Here is a 21,908-nt window from a genome sequence, read left to right on the forward strand (position 1 = left end):
AGAAGTCACATGACTGCCGATTGTTTCACAGTTCAGCATATGTATCTTGGGGTGTTCAAATAAAATTCCTTGATATATACACAAAGGTACTTTGGTTTAAAAACTTTCAGGTCCTAATAAGTAACCAGGAGCAGTCAGGAGTTGTAGTTTATTCTTGACCTGCTCATGAACTTAAGGTTTATTTTTTTTAGTGAATGTAGTATATTTTTGAACTAGTGGCCTAGATGTTAAGTAACCTAACTATAATTTAATAGCAGAGAGTTAAGGTTATTAATTCATGGTTTGTTGAGTAACAAAGTTGACTAATGTGTGTAGTAATGAAAAGCCTCAAGACACCCAGGAAGGTCAAGATGAAGACAAAAAATCCCTATGAACAAGAAAGGTCCACTTGCCATCTCAAAGTGATGATATAGAAATATGATATGGATGCCAATGTTGACCAAAGTTGTGATGAAAGCAACTAGTTCCAAGTTATATATAATCTATAAATGTAACATAGAAATTAGAGAATTTTAGCTTGTAATTCCTTGAATACAATTTATGCATTATCTGATTAGCTATACTGTATATAAACCATTATATTATACCCTTAGAAATAGCAACTGACACAGGTTGAGCTTGGTTATTTGTTATGTGGTTGCAGGTCCTTTAAGTAACAATTTCCTGTCAGATGTGACTTTTTTTTATCATGGCAGACAGGCTGGTCATATCTAAGAGACTATGTATAGGAATACTTGGGATACCAAAGGTTAAGTAAAATGCATAGGTCCTAACTAGATAAATTAATATAAATACAAATTCTTAATAAGTTAAAAGAGACTGTATTAAATTATTTCACCTATCTTGTATATATTATCTTATTTGAAGTCCAAATTATTATTAGAATTTCACAAACCCTAGAAATGGTTAACCACGGGTGTCATGTAGAAAACATACAAGAGACAGATTCCATCAAGCTTGAAGAAGAAGTCCAGGTGACAACTTGAAAACTATACTGCTTTTTTAGACATTTTAATTTAGTGATTTATGCATTATTTAAGAAAATTAATTAAGTTTAGGTAACTATGAGTGAAAGAATCCAGAGCTATACACAAGCATTTACAAATGCATAGAAATCCATTAACATACTGTTTCACCTTCGATGCATGAAAACAAAAAATTTAACACTGTACAAGCTAGGCAGTAAAACTTTAAAAAGTAAAATAAAACATGTGTGAAAAGTTGAAAGGTATATTATGGAGTAAGTAAAAACATGTATCACTCACTTTATTTCATAATTTTCAAAGTTTTATATCACTATACATTGATGAAGTAAGTATAGTTAATGTAAGGGTACAGAAAATAACAGATAAGATATAAACTTTTACCTTAAAAAACTTTTTTATTTTCATTTGGAAAGCCCTAGCAGATTAATTATGAAACCTGTGAGATAAAAAAAGAGTATTTTTGTATTCTCAGCACAAAAAACTATCTTGCATTCAGCTTTGGGAATTCAGACAAATTTTTCCAATAAATAAATAGTTAAAAATTCATATTTTTTTATGTACAACAGACTTGTAATACTGACTGAAACTTTTCCATGTTTCAGAAAATACACTTGGTAAATTAAGAGTTCTAATATGTTAAGCTTGTGTAAAATTACTGAACATTGCTTGGAAAGTTAAGTCATTGTTTCCAAATCAGAAAGGATGTGTTTACTAGATTAAGAGATATGCACACTCAAAGCTTATGAGATTGGTCAAGAGAGAGTTGATAAAACAAAATCTGAGATGAACAAGATACTGAAATGAAGACTCATAAACAGTCTAACTCAGCAAAGAAGAAAAATAAGAGTACAATTCAGTGCAGAGTTCAATGAACATGAATGCTCTAATAATCCACCTTTAAATGGCAAGTGATACTGAGACCAACTAAAGGTATTAGTACATGTGTGAATACACTGAGCTCTTAATTCACATCAAGAGATATGAAAGGCAAAACCATCGAGTAAAAAATGAACTGTTGAATAAGCATGAGAAAGTAAAATTAATATGAAACTCCATTTGTTATCCAAAAACTTTGACAAGTGAACATTTAGAAATGAGAAATATTTGTACCAGAAATGAGAATGGAAAACATGCAACCATGCTCCAGCCTTCTGTTGTCTGTGACAAGGAAAACATGCAACCATGCTCCAGCCTTCTGTTGTCTGTGACAAGGAAAACATGCAACTATGCTCCAGCCTTCTGTTGTCTGTGACAAGGAAAACATACAACCATGCTCCAGCCTTCTGTTGTCTGTGACAAGGAAAACATACAACCATGCTCCAGCCTTCTGTTGTCTGTGACAAGGAAAACATACAACCATGCTCCAGCCTTCTGTTGTCTGTGACAAGGAAAACATACAACCATGCTCCAGCCTTCTGTTGTCTGTGACAAGGAAAACATACAACCATGCTCCAGCCTTCTGTTGTCTGTGACAAGGAAAACATACAACCATGCTCCAGCCTTCTGTTGTCTGTGACAAGGAAAACATACAACCATGCTCCAGCCTTCTGTTGTCTGTGACAAGGAAAACATACAACCATGCTCCAGCCTTCTGTTGTCTGTGACAAGGAAAACATACAACCATGCTCCAGCCTTCTGTTGTCTGTGACAAGGAAAACATACAACCATGCTCCAGCCTTCTGTTGTCTGTGACAAGGAAAACATACAACCATGCTCCAGCCTTCTGTTGTCTGTGACAAGGAAAACATACAACCATGCTCCAGCCTTCTGTTGTCTGTGACAAGGAAAACATACAACTATGCTCCAGCCTTCTGTTGTCTGTGACAAGGAAAACATACAACTATGCTCCAGCCTTCTGTTGTCTGTGACAAGGAAAACATACAACCATGCTCCAGCTTTCTGTTGTCTGTGACAAGGAAAACATACAACCATGCTCCAGCCTTCTGTTGTCTGTGACAAGGAAAACATACAACCATGCTCCAGCCTTCTGTTGTCTGTGACAAGGAAAACATACAACCATGCTCCAGCCTTCTGTTGTCTGTGACAAGGAAAACATGCAACCATGCTCCAGCCTTCTGTTGTCTGTGACAAGGAAAACATGCAACCATGCTCCAGCCTTCTGTTGTCTGTGACAAGGAAAACATGCAACCATGCTCCAGCCTTCTGTTGTCTGTGACAAGGAAAACATGCAACCATGCTCCAGCCTTCTGTTGTCTGTGACAAGGAAAACATACAACCATGCTCCAGCCTTCTGTTGTCTGTGACACCAGAAACAATAACAATCTGAAGTAAAATAAGAAACAACTTTAACATCCTTTTGGCATGGAAAAGAATCCAAAACTGAATTAAAATATGAAGATGTATATCAAAGATAAAAAATAGAAAATCAATATGAATAATCTGATGCATCATGAAGATAACAAAATGATCTGTACAATGGTGTCATTTAGAATAGAATCAATAAGTGAATCATAAAGAACTAAATACATGTATCTAACTTACGTTGATGCTAAGCTACTTAAAAATGTGTTTAGTGTTTGAGTGCAAAATCACATCACAAGCTATCTGTGCTTCATTTCTGGGTAACTAAATCCTAGTTCTCAGTGTTAGAAAACAGTAAACATACTCAGTAAACATACCACTAAACCAAGAGGGGACACTACACTCAAAGTATATGTAATAAATAGTGGAAAAACCAAACACTACATATACAATGACAAAAACAAAACCCTAATCAACTCCTGTTGTTATGTATCCCCTGTAATTAAATAAGATAAGAGTAAAATATCTGTAGAGAGAGAAATAGAAGTTTGTTTTTTATGTGAAAATATACACAGATATGAAGACTGTCTAATTAAAATAGAGGTATCTTGTAACAACACCCATCTGGTAAAAGTATCTAAGGAAAGTAGGAGTCATATGGTAATAAAAGCAACAGTAGTGACATCTACATAATAAGGTTCTTAAAGTTGATACTGTGATCTTGAGCAAAATCAAGAAAATGATAATAACCAATAATAGTGCAGAAAAATAACATCTCAAAAACAGGCCAAATCGAAGCTTGTAGGACAGATAACTGATAATGAGTTACAGTAATGTGAAGAAAAGGAACACAAATACAGATAGTTTCAAAGATTATCTCTACCTTATTAGAGAAATAAGAAAGCAAGTAGAGAAATAACAAGCATTATCAATCAAAACTAAAAGAGGGTCAATATTGAAAATATAAAACATACCTCAGAACAAAAGAAACAAGTCCAGCAGGAATACATAAAGATTTGGAATTGCACCATAGCAGACAAAACATGAGGCTTAAGTAAACATTACCTTTATCAAAAAGAAAAAAATTTGCAAGGGATAAACTCTTGTTTATTTTCCATGTTTTGAGAAAAAAAAAGCAAAACTACGGAGGGAAAGTATAGCTTATGTAAAATCCATTTATGGAGGGTAGTATTGGATTATTATAGGCAAGTGAGGTGTGGTATGAAAGTTTCAATATTTTACACAATGAAAATGTATTTCTTAAAGTTACTTACCTCTTTTCACTTAAATAGCTTTTCTTGATCAGTACTGCCCTCAAAATTACAAAATATATGCCATAAGCCTTTTATCTCCCCTCCATTGGAACTGCCTGGTTCCAATGTGTCTCTCATGCAAATCATAATGCATCAACCCTCTGCCAGTAAGGATGTGACATACTCTCATGATACATGTGATGCCCTCTATTCAATTCTACTGAACTATCACTTTGAGTTTTGCAGAAGATAGAAACATCAGTTTTCAGTGGGAAGTTTAGAAAAGGTGAATATATATTGGAAATACATTTTCACTGTAGAAAAATTATAACTTCCAATACACTACATTACCTCCTCACACATAAATAGTTAGAATCCCACACTTAATAGGTGAAGGGAATAGTGTGAGTAAAAGAAAAGAAGCATTCTTCAAAAGCATCCAGAGGACATCCCTTAAAATGAAACAATCAGATTCTTGGATTTGATGTAAGAAATCGTACCAATTCTGAACCATTTGCCCATCATAGAAAGATGTTGCACATTTGGGTGTAAAAACAGAGAAGCACATGCAATGTGGGAGATAACTATGGCCAGAAAGGGATTCAAACAATAACATATTTGTGAAACTCAATTCCAGAAATTACAAAAGAGGGCACAATGAAAAGAATGTGCCCATAAGTGTAGAGTGGCTAGCATGTGACAGACTGTACATGGCAAGTCAACTATATCCAAAATCCATGTCACTGAGAACCAACATCCATGCAAAGGTAGGATGAGGATCATACCATCGGTAAGTCAGCCACAATCCAATAATTGTCTGCCAGGTACTAAAATTCATGTGGGGGAAAGAAAGAGAATTATACCACCAGCAAGCTAACTACAATACAAAACCCAGGCCACTGAGAACTGACAACCATGTGGGGGAAGGAAAGAATATCATACCACCTTCACCTCATGTTTATGAGACTAGAGGGAATCTAGTAACTCCCAACTCATGAATGGGGCACATGTGAATAGGATAAACTGATAGATTGATCTGAGAACCTGACATTCAGTATCAAAAAGATGTTTGCATAATGAAAACTGTCTCTCTCAAAATTGAAATTGATGGGAACCAAGTGCATTCTCAGAATAATAAACATTGAGGGATAGCATAAAGAAAAGAACTGCAACAATCTGCAATTACCTCCACCATGACCCACAACACTGATGGAGTATAAATGAAGAAGGAATCTAGACATCTTTGATACATTTGTGAGCAATTATATTGATTGGTTCAACTCTAAATCCAAAAGCCAGACACTGGGAACTAAAATCTACCTTGGGATAAGGATGAGGAATCCCAATTGATGGGGTAAACCAAAATTTTGATGTCTCACTCCCATTTGTTTGTATGTTTCATATTAGAGGACACCACATCATATACATCAGCAGAACACCACCACCCTACTCTAAACCAAATGGTTTAATAATCATTTCTGTATTTTGTTAAGCCAATCAGGAGGATGCCTCCATGATACACCACACCAGTGGCATGAAACTGAAAAATATTAAGGACTGTCAAACTCCACTAGAAGAAAGAGGGCTACAACACAGTGGAAAGTCTGAAGGAATTACAACACCTAAGACAGTACAACAGGTGACAATGAAACACTAATTACAAAAGCAGACCATACCAAGTTTTTCATTATATGATATGGCAGCTATGGGCAAATATCACCTTCTGCTTTACCCATGTAGTCCATAGGTAAGTATGGTCCAAAACAGGAAAACTTATGAAACAATTCTGTTATAAAGATAAGCCTACAAGTTATCTTGTGGAACATCCCATCTCTGTAATGTGAACTACATGGCCATGGAATTATAATATGCAAGTTAACATGGCTTAGCACTGCAGATCTGAACAGTTAAAGAACATCTGATCAAGCACAACTTGCCATAGAGTGAGATCCAAATGATGAAAATTAATAAAAGGAAAAAGGGTTACTGAAAATTAAAAATAAGGAAAACAGCTTACCCAGTCAAAGTCTCATTGAATTCTGATATTCTAGAATGGCTGCAGGCAAGAGAAGATAACTTGAAGAGGAAGAAAACCATGATCCCATGCAAACAGTGAGAGATGAACATATTCTGAGTAGCCCACATGCCCAACTGAAAAAGTATCTCCAACAACAGAGAGGAAATGCCAATGAAAAGGTAAGGTATCAAATTAGAAGACACTGGGAACAAAGTACAGGAGGAAGATGATAAAGAGAAAGAAGCCAAAAACCAACTGGCAAAGAAGGAAGAACACAAACAGAGAACAGTTGCCAAGAAAAAAAAAAAAAAGAGAGGCAAGAATTGACACCACAGAAGGAAGCTGTGCAGGCAATATAACAAAGAAGAGCACATACAGGATGTCAAATCTATCTGGATCATGGTGAGGAAAGAAGGGAAAGTAGCTAAACAAAGTTACCTTCATAAGCTGCTGAAGAGTCAGGGAACAAAAACAATCCAGAAAATATGTAAAAGGATAAAGAGTATGTAAAACATAGGTGGCAAATAAACAGACCACCAGCATCAACTTGTAAACAGAGGAAAGAAGGAAAACAAAAGGGAAAAATGAAACAAGGAATACTGGAAGAGAGGCTTGAACTTAAACAAAGTGAGGCAGTGCAGCACCACATTAATCTCTATCAGGAAGAGCGGTCTGCTGAGGTGGATAACAAATGTAGAAACAAAATATCAACAGGTAAAGAGTACAACACCTGCAGGATTAGGAAAAATGAATAGTGTGGAATAGTACCATCTGAAAACCTAAAACTCAGGAAATAGAAGACTCTCCATTCTAAACTTCAAGAGGAAATCTACATGATGAAGAACAGTGAGTTGATCAAGGTAAAATCCTGGATAGAGAAACTAACAACAGAAATATTACATTTGTGTTTCAAAACTTCCATTTAGAAAGAAAGAGCAAATGAAACAAGCCAGAAAAGAGGCTAATCATTGAGAGAAACCACATCACCTTGAGAAGGACTAGAATAAAACTAGGTGTGAAGAAAGAAGATAGGAAGGTATGGATGAAACACCAGTTACTAAGGGTGGAAAAGTAGGGATGGAGACAGAGGAAAGGTAATGGAGAAGGAAGTTAGAACTGGAAAAGCTGCAGAATCCACATCTGAGACAGCCAGAAAAAAGCTATTATAAAGACTAAACACAGTGAGTCAAGGGTGAACAAAACCACCTATAGAAAAAGGAAAATGGGAGGATAAATAAATATATAAGCCCAATCTTGGCAAAAAACATCAATAGCTAGAGCAAAAAGACAAGAAACCAGAGACCAAAACCAAGCCAATTTATGAGCAAGGGACAAAGAAAAACCTTATTGTGAAGAGTACCCCACTGAAGTCAAAGCTAGTGGAAAATCAAAGGGATCAAGAGACCACTCTGTTGGATAAATGTTGTCTGGACAGGAATCTGATCCATAAGAGCAAAACCACCCAGAAGATGACAGGCAATGATAGGAATACTGAGAGTGTGAGCTCAAAAAGAAGATTCCAGGTATAAATACAGAAGAATTAAGAAAGAGTGCTGCTCTAGTGATGGAGATAAGCAACCATAAAAAAAAAAGCTGGATTGGATCATTACCAGACGACTTCTGGCTAGGTGGATAGTATGAACCATAACACAACCTGCAGAAAGAAGCTCCAGGACTAAAAGAGGATAAGACCTCTTGGCCACAGACCAAAAATCCCTGAATGTTCCAGGTGATAAATCTACATACCTTATACCTGAAGGGATTTGTCCATGAAATGTGGAAAAGCAAAAGAGGATAAGAAGGTCGGACATCTTCCAATGACAATGCTGATTGATGACAAGGGTAAAAAGGAAGGGTAACAGGAGATGACAAAGTATCCATGTAAAATTCCAATGGTCATGGAAAGCCCAAGAAAGAGCCTGCATACGAGTCTTATCCAAGGTGATAATGGTTATCATGGAAGACCACATTCCCAAAGGCAACAAAACTTTGTGAGCTGTAATGAAACTTAAAAACCCATCGACCATTGTCAAAAAAGAAAAGGGCTGGCCTGATTGAGATGTGTGCAGAAAAAGGAAAACACCCAAATGGACAAGATTTTGAATAGGTTGCAGTAATAATTTCTCTAACTTGATTAAAAGCTACTTACAGTTACCTCCAGGAGCAGCTACTAAAGGTAACACTGTATGAACCTCAGAATTCATTGTAGAAATACATAAATTAAACCAAAGTGTTTAATATAAAATACGCAAGTGCAAGAAAAAATGAGGACAAGAAAATTAAGTTAAATAATTTATTCAGTGTAAAGACAAAAATAATAATGAAGAAATCCCACTTCAGAAATTAAACTATTCAATTACAATTCACACGAAAAGCATCAAAAGAAAAAAAATGTTTAAACAAACATACTGCCAAGTAAGAAGTGGTAGTTTAGTAGAACTGAACAGAAGGAGTTACATGCATCCTGAGAGTATGTTGCACTTTTATTGGTGGAGGGCTGACGTGCAATAATTTGCATGAGAGATGCACTGGAATCAGTTAATTACAATGGATGGGAGAGAGAAGGCTTGTGACATGTATATATATATATATATATATATATATATGAGTTGTGGCAATGTACCCTATTGGAAACAAATAAGGGCAATTAAAAGTTTTTCAGCCATATTTTGTTCACAGCAGGAATTTAAACTCCAAAGAGGAAAATACCTCCTGTACTTAGAAATAAGTCTGACAATTTGAATATAAGCCCATTAATCAGTTACTGACAGAAAAAGCAATTAATCTGTTATTACAATATGAAATACTGAAAACAGACTTTACTTCAGAAAATAAAAATTATGTTAAAAATTATTGAATGATAATGTTGTAGAGATGCCAAATGTATTAAGCTATTAAATGTTTTATCACAATTACATTTAGTTCTTAAACTTAAAATTGTTATATGGCCCAAAAGAATCTTTCCATATTTACATCTTATAGTTCTGATGATATTTTACAGAAGATTTGAAAATATGTAACATCCAATTTTATATATTAACATGATAACTGATTCCTAAAAACATCTTAATTGAAAATGAGCAGTTTGTTACTGAATGTGAGATATTAATAAATAAGCAGAGAATAATTATCTGTACCCTGAAATAAATGTTTAAAATTCATTCCAGTGTTAGTGAATTAGTAAGTCACAGACAAAAGTTAGAATTGAAACTAGACACAGAATCAAAAGTAAATGTGGGTCAATAGCTGACAAAGAACCACAGTCTCTTACAGCAACTTCAAGAAATATGCTGACAGAATACACTATGGGCCTTGTTTCATTTATATATTCCTGTTACACTAGCCATCCCTAAGTTAGCAGTGTAAGACTAGAGGGAAGGTAGCTAGTCATCACCACTCACTGCCAGCTCTTGGGCTACTCTTTTATTAACAAATAGTGGGAGTGACCATTACGTAATGCCTCCATAGTTGAAAGGGTTAGCATGTTTGGTGTAATGGCAGATTCAAACCTTCAAGTGTCCTAACCACCTGATCATCTGGGCCAATGTGATTGTCACTTTTTGTTAATGATTAGTGTGGTCTATCTGATCTACTCCCAATTTTCTTGAAGTTACAATAGTGACTAAGAACACAGTAAAAATAAATTCACTCAATTTTCATTTTCAACATAAGATGAAATACCTCTTTAACAAAAGCAAACGATCAGCTTCTCTCAATCCTGACCTCAGACCTCCATGAGCAGAGGAAAAGAAATCTTGGTCAGTAGCTTCTCCAGCAAACAATACCACTGGCCACTAAAAATACAAAATACATACTAATTACAGCAATATATTGTGGTACATAACAATCATTCATTTAAAATGGTATAGCAATGGTTTTGGTTTGGTTTCTGAATTTTGTACAGAGCTACACGAGGGCTATCTGTGCTAGCCTCCCCTAATTTAGCAGCACCACCCACTGCCAACTCTTTGGCTACACTTTTGCCAATGAATAATTGGATTGACTGCCAGATTATAATGACCCCACATCTGAAAGGTCGAGCATGTTTGGTGTGATGGGGATTTGAACCCGCAAACCTCAGATTACAAGTTGAATGCCTTAACCACCTGGCCATGCCGTGCTTTGGTATAGCAGTAGTAGTAGTAATGTTAATCCATGTTTGACCCTCAGAGTTAATAATTTAACTAAATAATTTAAAATTTACAATCAACAGTAAATTAATTAACTGATAGTGTACTTCATCAACATGTGGAATTTGAGAATGCTCTGTTGAAACTGACATCAAATTAATGGGTAACTAGTGAAGTTTGTTTACCATTTATTCTTCAGGTTCACTAACTGATTACATTCAATTAATCAGTTATTTTTATACAAGATAGTCTTCCTATTTTCAGCTATTTTTAACTATCCCTTGTTTAATATGACAGATATTTATGGTAACAACAATTTAAAATTAATTCACTTTTTAACCCTAAATTGTTGCACACAGAAATGTTCCATATATGCAATGAACGTGATATAAAGTTCCAAATAGAACTGATTCTATTTTTTGGATTCTTCCCCCTACAAACTTTCACAAAACTACCAGAACTACAAAGATTTTGTTGACAAAAATAAACATTACTTTGTGACATTGTTTATGAACTAGAAAAACATTAAACAGTGACTAGTACTCTTACTATTATAACAGTAAGAATTATAATATTATAAGAATAAAATAATGCAATAGTCATGAAATGTATGTTGACTGGGTTGAAATTTTCACTACCATCTTTCACAATTTTTTGACAATTTGGGCTCAGTAATTTAGAGAGAGAAACATCCACACGCAAACTTTAGGCAAATGCTGCAAAACACTACAATGTTCTCCAAAAGTTATGTTTTTATATATGTATACATTTGTAAAGAATAAATTATATCATGTGACCTGGAATCAAGCTGCAATTCTTCAAACTTAAATACATTACTCAGTCTTCACTGATATCATGATTCTGATTTATCTTAACAATGCCTCTAGGTTTCTGATTAAAATAATAATTGTTTAAACAAATTCAATCATCTCATAGTTATGTTTTTCTTTTTAAATGACATAACATTTCTCATAAAAATCCTAAATCATCTTTAGAAATGATGGTATAATATACACAAGTTTGTATATATATTTGCACACGTTAATTATTTATACTATAATGTTTGATGCAATATGTGTATCTTCACAAAATTTGGTACATTTTTGGCAAGATTACAAGTATTTTGTAACCACAAAATCTGATTTTTTTAATGAAGTATGTTTACCAAAGTTTTGTCTGTGAAAATACCAAGTCTGTTTTGTTAAGAGTCCAAGAGCAAAGTGATTTAATGTTGCAATTAAAAAACTTTTTTTCCCAAAAATCTCAGGTATTATTTGTGTAATCTCTAAAATCTCCTAAATACATTTCAAGTGTTTGTTTTCAGTAAGACTTTATATTTTGTTATTTTCTCTAGCCTAACTATGTGTGGGTCTGTCAATTTGACTTACTTAGTAATCACCACAGCAAAAATTAGGAAACAAATATAAATTATGCCTTTTTTCATGCTAGAATGACTACATATTATAACACAAAAATACAAATGTTTAGTCGAAGTAGCTTGAGCCTCATAACTTTATATATTTATATTTATTTTTTATTATACTGACTTTCCAGTCATTCCTGGCTAACATTGCATAATATGCATTGACGTAGTGCATGTGCACTCATGTTACCACATCCAATAATATAAAACTGATATTTGGTCTTTACAAAAATAACCCTGTCTTGGCTGTGTTTTAGTGGGCTAGTATTATGTAATATATAGTCACATTTCAATTATTATACATTATATAAGTATATAGATTATTACTGTTTAAAAATAAGTTAGTTATTAAACTTATTTTTATTAGAATACAGAACAATAAGTAAAGAAGTAAAGCAAACAATTATCTCTTCTAGAGATGACCTTTGAACTCAGTTGCTGCTAGATATAGGTTGCTAAGCTTTTTTAAAATTTTGCGTATGGAGGATATGAAACAAAATATTTTTTTTAAAGTTTTGCATATATAGTTTAACAACCAAATAATCATAAATTATCATATCAATACCCTAGGATGCCATTATAATTTTTCAAACTTAATAACTAAGTTGTATTTAGATTTTAAAAAGAATGAAACTTCAAGCAGACTAAAACACAACATACCTCCTTGAAATCTTTGTTTGAAAGAACGTGGTAGCCTTTTAACAGATTAAAATGGCTTAGAAAACTACTATAGGTATATTCTAAGCTGGCAATTGGTTATTTACATGTCACATATTTAAGTGTATATAAGGGACTATTTCCAAAATTGGAAAGAGGTGAGTGGGCCAATGTGTTCAATTCAGTACTCAAGCCATATCTCAGCAAAACAAAAATATATGAGGTTATTATTTTATATTCTAGATAATCAATATTGGAAATCGATTTTCTAATCCATACAAAACTACTGACTTTGTATTCTACCATCACAATTTGAACCAGTGCTGCATTCAAAATACCATGTGACTCACAAAAATTTATATTTAGGTGTGTTCTTTTAATATTTACTTTTAAATTAACAAATTAACTCACATATAACGTTAAATATGAATTATAATCTACAATTTGATACCACACTCATTGACATAAATTCATAAAATAGTAGTTCAATAACAATTTTGAATGTATTCCAAGTTTTAAATAAAAGAAGCAAAATTCATTTAAATGTTAAAAGAAAATAAAAAAAAATATTTTATCACCACACTTTGTTAATAACTGGTTTGTTTTTTAATTTCTCACAAAGCTACATGAGGGCTATCTGAGCTAGCCATCCCTAATTTAGCAGTGTAAGACTAGAGGGAAGGCAGCTAGTTATCACCACCCACTGCCAATTCTTGAGCTATTCTTTAACAAATGAATAGTAGGATTGAGCATCACATTATAATGCCCCCATGGTTGAAAAGGTGAGCATGTTTGGTGTCATGAGGAGTTTTTAATAATAGAGCACTGGCTATTAATTCTTGAAACTAACACTTTTGTTAAAACCATTAATCTGTTTTAACCAGTTCACTGTCAAATAGCCTCATGAATGCTGTGTTATTTATTTACCTACACACCTCTGTAAAAAAGGTTGAAACACAAAAATATAGAACTTTTTCCCATTATCTGGTTTTCTTTTTATAGTTTTTCAAAGTTTAAACAAACATTAATTCTTTGTTTGATGTGACAGGAGTGAAAACTGAGAAATCTACATTATTGATAATGTATGACTCCTTCCTAACTATGAATCTCACAAATACAAAAACAAAATGCTAATTATGTTTTAGAAAGGAAAGAAAATATGAGTCTACAAGTTAACAATATAATTACATACAAATTGAGTAAATGTTCTTAAAACATTTTCTTTAATATAAATAAAAATAATACCACAAATGTTATCACAAAATGATTGTTTTAATCAAATGATTTTTTGAAAACAGAATATACTAAGCTCTCAGTATGAGTATACAAGTCAGCAAAGGTAAATTTGATATGGATTTATTAAACAGATTCACATAGGCTCAGTCTATTGAACTTACTAAATACTGATGAAAAAAATTAGTTATAATTCAGAATTCTGTGCAAAATGTGGTGTGTGTATGGTATAAGTTTATTGAACACACAAAATTAGATGAGCTACAAGTATTTATGCCCAAGTTATGTCTGCGAGCTAACAATATTAGTCTGACTTTATATTTTATCAGTTATTTTCTTTCCTCAAATCAATATTGGGTTGGTCAACTTGACCGACCTTGTAACTACCATGAAACTTTAAAGGTTGAAAAATGAGAAATAACTTAGTACTGTATAGCTTTATCTTTTTTAATACTGACCATGAAGTTCCAAAGTACTTCTCCTTTGAGTTTTTTACTTATAATCTTTTCAAATATATTTCCTGTGTTTATTTTAATATTAGCGGCTAAAATAGAAACCTTGGAATATAAAGTAATGAATCACTTCCCTTGCCATTAGACTGTTTATGTGACACTGTAACACAACACTATCAAAAGCAAATAGTTTAACATAATCCTGACTCTAAGAACCCAGTGAGAGAGGATTTATCAGCTTGTTTATAGTGTAGTGGTTGTAATAAGTATCATATAATATAGTTAACGTACAAGAAAATGTTTATAATTAGGCTTAGTGCAAAGTCTGGGCTGATCCAATAAGAACGTGTGTGTATATATAATATTATTTTTCACTGATGCTTGCTTAATTTTTTTTTCTTAATTTTCTTAAAATATAGAACAATAAAGATCAAACACTGAAAAATAATGATTTCTAGTACTTATGGTGTTATGAAATTAATTTGTATTTGTGTCATTCTTTCTAAGCCTCTCAAATATAAGAGGAAAACAAATTAATTTTCAAAGGCGCATTTTAAAAATTCCATAAAAATTAATATACTGATACACATAAAATAACTGTATTTTATCTCACTTTCTAACTAAGCTATATGTTTTTGAACACTGCAAATCAAATAAACACAACGCAACCATAGAAAACACCCAGATATCAAGTATGGAAACAAATATAAACAAATGCAAAATCAAAGAAGCCCTGCTTATACAGCAACTAAAACCAAAATTAAACCAATATAAAGGAACACCTTTATACCTATACTAATTAGTAATCTCACATCCACCTGCAATGCTGTCTGCAATCCCATACCTGTTTGTATTCTCACCCCTAAAACGTGTCCATTAATGGTCACATTCAAACTCTCTCTTTCTTAACCTGAAGAAGACCTAGGAAGGTCGAAACAAAGTTCTCTCCTTATCAATAAAAGTGTTAATACCCATACCAGCCATTCTGAGATACATTTTTATTTCAAGTGGGTCTCTCATCATCAAGTATATGTAGGTTTAAAAAAATGTCATATCTGTTTCTGAGAAATGGCTTAGTCAATAAACTTTAGAACTAAATATGTCAGATTTAAACAGTTTTTAATGTTAACATTTTCCAACACTGAAAATGTATTTCCAAAAGATACTTACCTCCTCTAACATAATAGATTTCCTTGACAACTACTACCTAAATAATAACTATTAACTAAAAAATATGTGCATATTTTTGCTTCTCACGATCTTATGTTTGCATGTTTTACAGCTGTATTGTAGCATGTAAATAAGCATACACAAGCTTTTCCACAAATAGGAGTGTGGCACACCTTCCTAGTACAGCTTATGCCTCTATACTGTAGAACTGGGAAGTGTGAGTGGAGAGAAATACACCCATGAGATACAGCACCACATCTGTATGAGGTCTAACATTCTGAAGATATCTGTCACTAGACAGGCAGAAAAAAAAAACTTTTTCTATTTTGGAGCAAAGCCATCATGAGGAATTGAATATCACAATTTTTTAGTATTGCAAGTATGTAAACTTACTGTTGTGCCACTGGTAGACAAGCAGAGAAAAAGCACATCCAAGAGAAACTTGAACATGCCCAATGATGTGGAGTAGCTAGGATACAGCAGACAGTAACTGGTGGGTCAACTCCAGTCAAAAACCAGGTGGAACCGAGAATGGATTGTCCAGGCCATGGTGGAAGTAGATTCCCTACTATCTATGCTTCAGGCCCAGAAATAAGAAAGGAAAGAGGACTTCTATTCTAAAAACCCAGGTCAGCATGTGCATGCAAACATATTACACTATAAGAGAAGGACAGTATGGTGGGGAGTTCAGAGGAGTGTGTCACTGGAGAAAATGTAACTGGTGATTTTGAACCATATTTTTAAAAGCAAGCCAAATCCAATGTAGGCAAACAGGATTAGAATCGTGAGAGCAATCCCTTCACTGCTTAACTCTCTCAAGATAGACTCATTCAATTTGACAAACCATGTGACATGTTTGTACTTGTTTAAAGTCTTTATAAGTTTAATACTTTTAACTTTTAATATAGTGTGTATATATCTTTATAACATTGCAAGTCTTTCACATACAAAAATCATATTTTTTAATTAAATATTTTTAATAAACTAAAATAAAAATTTGTTCATGAATACATTGATAATTTGTTTTTGAATAGTCCACATCCCAAGTGATTTTTTCATGTTGAGATTAAAAATACTTTTCCTTATCTCAAAACTCTGAAATTTCCCTTGTGTAATCTCTAAAATCTCATTAATACATTTCAAACATTTGGTTTAATTAACACTTCAAACTGTATCATTTATTTTCTCTACCCTTTATCTATACCAGATTGACTAATTTGATTAACCTCATAACTACCAAAAGAAAAAAAAAAATCTAAATAAATCTGAATTACATGTTTTTTCTTTCTAGAAAACTACAAATTGTAACATGAAACTACATTTATTTATTCTAAGTAGCTTTAATGTAATAGTATACATCTTTTCATAATTAAATTTTGTTGCCCTTTGAACCATGCCATTATAAGTTGTAAATCATTTGGGGAACAAGCAGCTCAAGTCATGCTATCGAATTACATTATCTATATGCTGCTATGAGCTGCTTGCATGCATTCTCTATAAAACACTTATTATTTACTTTACTTAATCCAGTTTTAGCTAATCTAAAGAAATTCCTATTTTTTACATGTTAGTTAATTTTATAATAATAAATGAACATGAAAACAAGAAGTAAAGCACTTACCCAATCTTCTTTTTTTGTTACTGATGACTGCCATTGGCTATTAACCCTACTTTTTTTATATTAATGGTTGTAATGCACTAAATGATTTTTATCTAATTAAATAATGAACCAAAAAACATAGACTAATAAAAAGTAAAAAGCAGACAATTTCCCCAAACCATCAAAAATTTTATGGCTTTCTAACAATGTGACAAGAGTCATTCTAAATTCATCCAAGCTGGTCATTAGTTTTCCCATGGGAAAAGAGCTTGTACTTTGAGTGAAACTGATGGTTATCTGTTCAGAAGACAACATTATATATCACATGATGGATGAAAACCTTGGCTTTCTATTGGTTGTATGGTATACACAGTTAAGCATAGAGAGCAATTAACGAGTCCTGAAAGAGAAGATGTGACACATGGGTGTAGCACAAGGTGACTAATTTTCTATTTGATAGCTCTGTAACCAAACAAAACTGAAGGCTGTAAAAAGTATGGTTTGTCTGAGCAATGACAATTTTATTGTGACTAATTTTCATCTAATTCTTACCTTTTAGAAGGATGGTAGATATATAAAAGATGCTTAGAGAAAATATGTCACACTAGGGGAAATTATTGATTTTTTAGCATTATCTTCTAAAATTAAGAACTTAAGAACTTATATATTATTAAAATATGGATTACTAGTTAAGATTTTATGCTATACTAATTGGTATAACTTAAACAAAAAGTGGTTTAATAAAAATTTGGAATGTAAGACACTAAAAACTTGGGTTATGTGCAGTAAAGGAAACCTGTGGTGACAGGGTAAATTCAGGATAGTCCATGGGTTGATACAGTCTGAGACACACATACTTATGATGCAGTATACTGAGAAAATGAATCTTTTAGCAATGGAATACTATTTGGTTGGGGTACTTATATCTTACCACCTCCTGACTTTTGGTTCCCAAGGAGTCTGATTTTGGATGGGAGCTGGACCAACCACAGAAATCCATACTAAATGGCTTTTAAGATTTCTAGTGCTACAGAATGGGATCCTATATAAAGCACGGGGCCACTGTAAGAGAAGGAAATAAAGGAAAAGAAGACTTAACCACTCAAAGTTGAATCAAGGTGTGTAATGTGCCAATGGGCAGCAATCAGTATCTAGAGAAGGGGGAGGATATAGCCAAATGTAAATAAAGTGCAATATAAGTGTGCAGTGTGTGCCACCTGCCAGCCTGAAAGATCTACATCAACAGGCAATGTAAGTAAAGAGCCATACAGATATAGGAAAAGATGAGATCACAGGGGAAAGAACACATGTAAAAGATAGATTCCAGTGTAAAGAAGGTGGACATGGAACCAAAGAAAGAAAACGTGTGTGCAGATTAACATCAGAAAGTACAGGATGCACAGAGATAACAATTTCCATGACAACAGGAATACAAATGAGAATTATAGAGAAAGAATACCAGCAAGAAAATAATGATTCCCTCAGGAGCTTCCAGTGTAACAGATACATTACACATCGAAAGTGAACACAACCAGCCTATAGTAGGAAAAAAAACAAAAAACGAAGTAGATGGGATAAAGAAAGGTTGCCAAGGTTTCAAGAAGCTGAATAAGGGCATGGAAAATGACATCAAAATTCTATTCTTAAAGGAACAGAAAGCAAAAATGAATGTAGGAGACAAAAAATACAAAAACAAGGGGGATATGAGATGAGAATTGAAAAACACAGTGGGAATGGATAAAAAGGAGAGAAGAGAATACGGCTGACACAAACAGGTTACTGTCACCCAGTCAAGTGAAACATGGAATGGTGAGAAATGTGAAAATAACAGAATGTGCCATTGTCTCTTACAGACCATGAAGAACGAAGGGTGTACCAAATGGATGCTAAGAGCTGCTATATAAGAGGGGAGTCCAAAATGTCTCACAAGGGACCAGACAAAAGTCATGCATGAAGCTAAAGTTTGAGTAATGCAGGATAAAACACCAATAAATAATATCCAAAGAAAAAGGGCCTGGATAGAAAAAGAGGCAATGGAAGAAATGGCTGAAGCAACAAAATAGCAGGAACAAAACTGTGCAAGACATAATGGAACAATAACAAGGACACAACATGAAATAAACTGGATTACAGAAAAACTCAGTGAAGAAAACAGACAGAAGAAAAGGCATACATACTTGTTACCCTTGGTCCAATCTAGACTGAAAACATTCATCACTAGAACCAACAAATAAGGAACTGAAAGTCAGAACAAAAGGAGCATGGCCTTGATGAAGGTGGTAAATCTGACCAGTAGAGGTACACCTCACTGGGACCAGAACCACAAAAAGACCTAGGAACCACTTAGGGGAGAGAATCTTGTTGGGATGAGATAACAAATCTGTAACAACAACGAGAACACCCAGGACATGACAAGCCAACAGGGGAAGGTTAAATAAGCAAACCCAGAAGAGGAGATCTGACATTCAAAAATAAAGTAAGAAAGAATGGGTTCCCTCACGATGATAGTTGGAAGACAGCAGTTGAACAGTCAAAATGGATCAAGATTCCACATCACTTTTTTGGAACTTTCTGCAGTTTGTTGGGTGTTGTATCATTTCATCCCCATAGTTTTTTGTCCTTCATATTAAAGATGGCTGACTTAGAGGGGCAAAATTATAGAGTGAAAAGCACATGCAGTTACAAGTAGTATTAGTTACACCAAGCAAACTAGATTAGTAGTTTCTAGCTCAAGTTTTCAAAAGAATAATACAAGTAGATGGTTCTTATTCATTATCAACTTTTAAGCTCAAATGTGCTACATTTTCTGAAGTTCTCATAACTAAAGAGCATTTAGAATCATGTAATATTAGCTTAAGCAACAAGCTTAAGTAACAATGCTTGAAACAGGTGTACCACATGCATGTGGGAGATGACATAAACTGTTAATATAGTTTCCATGGTGTAACTACAAAGGAAATTATTAACTGTTTTACAGTCAAAATATTCTCATCATATATTTTAAAGAATCTGGTTGGCTATGTAAAATAAGGTTGGTTACTATCAAGTGTCACTTTCTTACTTGCTGCAATTTTTTGTTATGTATTGACAAAAAAGTCATAATGTGTAATCAGAAACACACTTGGCATGAAAAAGAAGTGTGACCAAAAAAAAATAGATAGTTAGCTAGGCCATGTATTTTGTTTCACCCACCATCATGTCCCAAAGTTGATTACACAATGTAGCCTGGCTAACAAATGAATGAATATTTGCTGTACAATTCTTACCAAAACTATCAGTGTAGCTATCAGTTTGATCATTAATTTTGACTTATTCCTTTTAAATACTCAACCCTTTCTTTTACTGCTCTTCTTTTCCACACCAAAGATGTTTTTTATTAGATATCAATGAAAGTGCAAAAGAACCAGACCCCAAAATGAAATCCAAAGGAAGCACAATATGACCTGCTTGGCTATAACTTTAACACAGAAAACAACTCAACTAAATCACTAAATCAGAAGAAGACTGAACTTTACCTACAACTGTGTCATTAAAGTCTATATAAAAGGCACTGGAACACATCTGACCAACTGCTAATGATAAGAAATACAGAATAGAAATTAACTTATTTTCCTTCTGTAACAGCATGTGGGTATGGAAAAGTATAAACTAAATCTCTAATTAATCACTGTATCTAGAAACATATGCAGAAGAGAAGAATGAAAATTTTCAGCACCAGAAGATATAGGGTCTCAATCAAATTACACTATGTAACAAAATTTTGTTCCTGGAGAGTACATGTTATTTCTTAATTGCTTATGTTGTAAAAGTACAAAAAATGGCCACTATTCCCTTCAAACTTTGCTTTTGTGACCTGGATAATGAAATTTAGAAATTAACCTATTTTTTATATAAAAATGGGAAAATTTGCATATTTTCATTTACATAAGGTCTGAATAAAACAACATATGAATCAAGATTTACATGTATTTATACTAAAGTTATACAAAAATGTTTAGAAGTGAGTAGTTCTTTGAGATTTGTGACTGTAATGTAAATCACTTTCACTTATCAGCCCCCAAATAGTCTCCCATCATGTTTTCATTATATGCTCCTTGATAACAACATTCAAAGTCCAATATAGCTTGGTGGAAGTGCTTGCCTTGCTCCTCTGAGTATGTTTCTATGTTCTCCTTGAATTTATCAAGGGACATCCTGCAGCCCATTTTGCCATAGTTCTTCACCAGAGCCTTAACTGGTTCCACATAATTTTTGGCCTTGTCATTGTCCAAGAAGCCCCAAATCACTGCAACAAAGCTGCCCCAAGCTTGTTTTTCTTCCTATTGTGCACTCCAGGATCTTCTTTATTTGTGATCCAACAAAGACACCAGCTTTGACCTTTGCCTCAGACATCTTAGGGAAGAAGTCTCGTAAGTACTTGAAGGCTGCAGACTCATTATCAAAAGCTGTGACAAATTGTTTCATAAGACCCATTTTTATGGACAATGGTAGGAACAACACCTTCTAAAGATCCACTAGTGGCTTACACTTGGCATTGTGCCTCCCCAAAGAACACTCAGTCTGTTGTGGCTAGTGCTGTTGTAGTGCACTGCAGTGTTCCTGCTGTCCCAAAGGCAAAGATAACAGGGAAACTTGGTAAAGCCTCCTTGGATAGGTCTATGAGTTCACTTAGGCAGCTAGAACTAAACTGAAGTGGTGAGTGGTGAGCCCCTGTATATATATTAC

At 33.7% G+C, this 21,908-nt stretch overlaps 1 protein-coding gene across 1 annotated transcript in view; it reads right to left on the reverse strand.

The window, feature by feature from the left end:
- The window catches only part of LOC143257889 (spermine oxidase-like), a 71,654-nt gene that overhangs the window by 7,535 nt on the left and 42,211 nt on the right, over positions 1-21,908 (reverse strand). The window contains exons 6-7 of the mRNA XM_076516914.1: positions 10,200-10,312; positions 2,825-3,269 (exon numbers count right to left, since the gene is read on the reverse strand). Coding sequence (XP_076373029.1) covers positions 2,825-3,269; positions 10,200-10,312 — 558 coding nt within the window. The remainder of the gene's footprint in view (positions 1-2,824; positions 3,270-10,199; positions 10,313-21,908) is intronic.

This window comes from Tachypleus tridentatus, chromosome 7, assembly GCF_004210375.1.
Source record: "Tachypleus tridentatus isolate NWPU-2018 chromosome 7, ASM421037v1, whole genome shotgun sequence".
Taxonomy (NCBI): Eukaryota; Metazoa; Arthropoda; class Merostomata; order Xiphosura; family Limulidae; genus Tachypleus; species Tachypleus tridentatus.